The sequence below is a fragment of the Oncorhynchus kisutch genome, linkage group LG17 (genome assembly GCF_002021735.2).
Source record: "Oncorhynchus kisutch isolate 150728-3 linkage group LG17, Okis_V2, whole genome shotgun sequence".
NCBI lineage: Eukaryota > Metazoa > Chordata > Actinopteri > Salmoniformes > Salmonidae > Oncorhynchus > Oncorhynchus kisutch.
In genome coordinates this window covers 11,405,139-11,410,180 of record NC_034190.2, presented here as the reverse complement: position 1 = coordinate 11,410,180, position 5,042 = coordinate 11,405,139, and the positions used below count along the sequence as shown (strand labels likewise).

The window sequence follows — 5,042 nt, the reverse complement described above, 5'->3', positions numbered from 1 at the left end:
AGAGAGATAGGGAAAAGAGAGAGGGGGGAGAGGGGAGAGAGAGGAGAAACAGAGAGAGGGGGGAGAGAGATAGAGAAACAGAGAAGAGGGGGGAGAGAGAGAGAGAAACAGAGAGAGGGGGGAGAGAGATAGCGAAACAGAGAGAGGGGGAGAGAGAGAGGAAGAGAAACAGAGAGAGGGGGAGGGAGAGAAGAGAGAGGGAGAGAGATAGAGAAACAGAGAGAGGGGGGAGAGAAGATAGGGAAAAAGAGAGAGGGGGGCGAGAGGATAGGAAACAGAGAGAGGGGGGAGAGAGATAGGAGAAACAGAGAGAGGGGAGAGAGATAGGAGGAAACAGAGAGAGGGTGGAGAGAGATAGAGAAACAGAGAGAGGGGGAGAGAAGAGATAGAGAAGAAACAGAGAGAGGGGGGAGAGAGATAGAGAACAGAGAGAGGGGGAGAGAGATAGAGAACAGAGAGAGGGGGGAGAGAGATAGGGAAACAGAGAAGAGAGAAAGAGAGAGCGAAAGAGAGTCAGAGAGAGAGCCGATGTTATGTTTACTGTTAATTTGTATATTATCTATTTCACTTGCTTTGGCAATGTTAACATATGTTTCCCATGCCAATAAAGCCCTTAAATGGACTTGAATTGAAATTGAATTGAGAGAGAGAGGGGAGAGGGGAGAGGAGAGGGGAGAGTTAGGTGGAAGAGGGAGAAAGAGAAGTCTTGTAATGTACTGTACAGTCCAGTTCTTTGAAGGTTACAGACAGAGTACAGTATTGAGATGCTAATTTAAACAGTCAGGTCCCAGAGATATTTTTAGTCCACAGACATGTGTCAGAGAAAAGATGGAAGCCCAAAATAGACAGTTGTCCCTGCTTTCACAGACTTGGCATCAGCAGACAAAAAGTTAGACTGTAAAGCTATTTTAACACATTAGAAAGATGTTCCTTAGTGGTGGAGACTTAAAATAACTCTACAACAACAAAGACATTGTTAGGGCAGTAGATACTGTAGCCTACATTTCACAGACAGACAACACAATGTGGGGAATGGTTCTTCGTTCTTAATAATCTTAAAATTCTCTCAGAGTCTGGAGAATGACTTGGTTGTTTTACACAAAGACAGAGAACAGAGATGTGGGGAACAAATAGGTTGTTTTACCCAAGCAGCGCGTCTCCTGTCCACTCCACAGTCCAGAGGGGAGACATTCTCTCACGGTAGAGCCCACCAGCATGAACCCTGCATCACACATGAAGATGGCGGTCGCCCCGAAGGTCATCTGTGTACCAATCTTCTTCCCATTGGGCGGGCCAGGGAGGTCTCCACAGGAAATGACTGTGACACAGACAATACAATAACAGAGACATCATCTCCCAGCTCACAAACCAATGGCATAAACAAACATATGAGAGATATTGTCTCAAACCACTCTCAGAGTTGAGTATAACAATTATTTGAATTCTTGGTTAATAAATAAGACACAAGCTGATCCCTTATAGTTCCAATGGTAATTCAATCGGAGCGATTTTTGCCAAGTTTGAATTGATCTGTCAACTGTTTCTGTGATATTTGTAAGTGAAGGTGAGTCATTTTATTTTGTATTTGGGATCCTTGGAACAGGAGAAGAGATGAGCTAGGGGAGAGGAGAGAGGAGGTGCAGAGAGGAGAGGAGAAAGGAGGACAAGAGGGAGGGGAGAGGAAGGAGTGGAGAGGAGGATACGGGAAGGGAGGAGGGACAGGAGAGGAGAAGGGAGAGAAGAGAGGAAGAATTGAGTGGAGGTAAAGGGTGGGGAGAGAGGAGAGGAGGTAAAGGGAGAGGAGAGTGGAGAGTGGAGGTAAAGGGAGAGGAGAGGAGGTAAAGGGAGAGGAGAGTGGAGGTAAAGGGAGAGGAGAGTGGAGGGTAAAGGGAGAGGAGAGGAGGTAAAGGGAGAGGAGAGGAGGTAAAGGGAGAGGAGAGGAGGTAAAGGGAGAGGAGAGTGGAGGTAAGGGAGAGGAGGTAAAGGGATAGGAGGTAAATGGAGAGGAGAGGAGGTAAATGGAGAGGAGAAGTGATAAAGGGAGAGGAGAGGGGGTAAAGGGAGAGGAGAGGAGGTAAAGGGGGAGGAGAGGAGGTAAAGGGAGAGGAGGTTAAAGGGAGAAGAGATGAGGTAAAGGGGGAGGAGAAGTGATAAAGGAGAGGAGAGGAGGGTAAAGGGAGAGGAGGAAAAGGGGGAGGAGGAGGTAAAGGGATAGGAGGTAAATGGAGAGGAGAGGAGGTAAATGGAGAGGAGAAGTGATAAAGGGAGAGGAGGTAAATGAAGAGGAGAGTGGAGGTAAAGGGATAGGAAGTAAAAGGAGAGGAGGTAAAGGGAGAGGAGGTAAAGGGATAGGAAGTAAAAGGAGAGGAGAGGAGGTAAAGGGAGAGGAGGTAAAGGGATAGGAAGTAAAAGGAGAGGAGAGGAGGCAAATGGAGAGGAGAAGTGATAAAGGGAGAGGAGAGGAGGTAAAGGGGGAGGAGAGGAAGTAAATTGAGAGGAGAGTGGAGGTAAAGGGAGAGGAGGTAAAGGGATAGGAGGTAAATGGAGAGGAGAAGTGATAAAGGGAGAGGAGAGGAGGTAAAGGGAGAGGAGAAGTGATAAAGGGAGAGGAGAGTGGAGGTAAAGGGAGAGGAGAGGTGGTAAAGGGAGAGGAGAGTGGAGGTAAAGGGAGGTTGGAGGTGGCCTGGGGATTCTGTTTGTTTATTTTCTGTTTTGGGAAAATTGAAACCATAACAATCTATATGGTCAAGTCTAGTGCATTCACTATCCTCCCACATCCACATCCAAGCACACCTGATCCTGATACTACTTTTAATGAACATCTCAAAGACGTCTCTATCCACCTATCTATCTCATTATTGAATATTTGGTGTAAAAATATCACATATCGATCTTAGGATTCTGCCCAAGGTTGGACAGACATTCAACACTCCCTAGGGCAGACTGTAGCAAACTTAACACAACATGCTTCATGTGTAAAGTCCCATTTGCTAAGTCAAATTGCTAATCATTACATAGACATGCAATACACCTTAGGCACACAGCATAAACACAACCTAAACACAACCTAAACACAACAGGCTTCTGACATGGAGATGGTGTAAAAAGTCCCAGGTAAAATTATAAATAAATGTCCGCCTTTTACTCACTCTGACAGTGAGGCCTTTCATTCCTCCAACTCCACACGCCGTTGGTCGTGCACTGGATGTGGGCGGGGCCTAGACGGTAGTAGCCCGGGTCACAGTTGAAGATAATCTTGGTCCTGTACTCATAGTGGGAGCCGTTCACGATCTTCCACCTCCCGTGTTCCAGAGAGAAGGAGCCGATGCTTGGACACACCACCACTGTCACACAGAAACACACGCACACCCAGGTTCACAGGCACAGTCGCACAAGCGTGTACGCGCACACACAGCAGGCATTATTATCCAGAGCGACTTACTGTCAGAAGATAATTGGCATAACCTCAGATTTCTTCCCACACAGTTCTCCATTACAATTGTATTATTTTCTGTGTTGACTGTTGACCTCCATTTGCACTGCTTTGTGAGGCAGCCAGGCATTATAAACAGTCATCTTAAGGGGAAATAACTTCATGTTTTGGCAAAATACAGACTAATAAATAAGTGAGGGATTGCCTTCGAGGGGGGGAACTTATTTTAATAGGGAAGTAATTGACCTCATGGGAGCTGTGAGTTGAACGCACAAACACACACACATACACACACTCTCACACACTGACACACACAATTACAATCACGCATACAGACAAATATACTGTCTACCCCTGCTTCACCTGTCCCATCTGCTGGACTAACCTCCTAGCCTAACATTAGCTATCTGGGCAGCGCGCACAAATGCCCTCATACACCCCCCCACTAGCTTCCTAGCCTAACGTTAGCTACCTGAACAACGAGGGATCTTGTTGTGGTTGCTCCAGGTGCCGTCCGGTTGGCAGACGGCGCTGGTCAGCTCTTTGGAGGACAGGCGGTAGCCATCATTGCAGAAGTAGGTCACGTGTGTGCCCACTGAGTAGTCCACCGTTAGCACTCCTCCATTCAACGGTGCCTTAGGCACCCCGCAGGACACCGCTGCCATGGGGGAGACCAGGGGAGAGGTGGGGAGAGGAGGAGGAGGGGCGCCCAGGGGAGGAGGACGGGCGAGGAGGGGAGACCAGGGGAGAAGGATGGGAGAGGAGGAGAAGAGGAGGGGAGAGCATGAGAAAGGATGAGAGGAGAGGAGGAGGGGCGACCAGGGGAGGAGGATGGGAGAGGAGGACGGGAGACCAGGGGAAAGGGAGGGGAGACCAGGGGAGAGGAGGAGAGACCAGGAGAGGAGGAGGGGAGACCAGGAGAGGAGAGGAGACCAGAGGAGGAGGAGGGGAGACCAGGGAAGGAGGAGGGGAGACCAGGGGAGGAGGAGGGGAGACCAGGGGAGGAGGAGGGGAGACCAGGAGAGGAGACCAGAGGAGGGGAGACCAGAGGAGGGGAGACCAGAGGAGGAGGAGGAGGAGGGGAGACCAGGGGAGGAGGAGGGGAGACCAGGGGAGGAGGAGGATACAGGAGGAGAGGAAGAGAGGAGAGTCAGCACTTATTCTGCTCAAAGGAATTTTACTCAGGGTTATTGCACTCTTCACACCACGCCCTCAAATCAGTCTCACACACAGAGATAAACTCACACATACAGAGCACTCAAATAACACACAGTCTCTCACACACACCAACAGTACACAACTCACACATACAGAGCACTCAAATAACACACAGTCTCTCACACACACCAACAGTACACAACTCACACATACAGAGCACTCAAATAACACACAGTCTCTCACACACACCAACAGTACACAACTCACACAAGGAGATCAACACAAACCGTGTCAACACAAAGGCCTGCTGATGACATTGGTCAGAGAGATAAAGTAACAACGCCCACTCAAAGACCCACTGACTATACCACTATTAACAGACTGTCAGTACAGTGAGGAACATGGATTCTGCTTCCACACATTCTTCTAACACACAGAGACCATATAATGA

General features: G+C 48.7%; 1 protein-coding gene across 1 annotated transcript in view; it reads right to left on the bottom strand.

The window, feature by feature from the left end:
* The window catches only part of LOC116354513 (CUB and sushi domain-containing protein 3-like), a 492,885-nt gene that overhangs the window by 107,138 nt on the left and 380,705 nt on the right, over positions 1-5,042 (bottom strand). Inside the window, 3 exon segments of the mRNA XM_031795095.1 lie at positions 1,145-1,318; positions 3,150-3,344; positions 3,906-4,091. Of these exon segments, the coding sequence (XP_031650955.1) occupies positions 1,145-1,318; positions 3,150-3,344; positions 3,906-4,091 (555 nt within the window).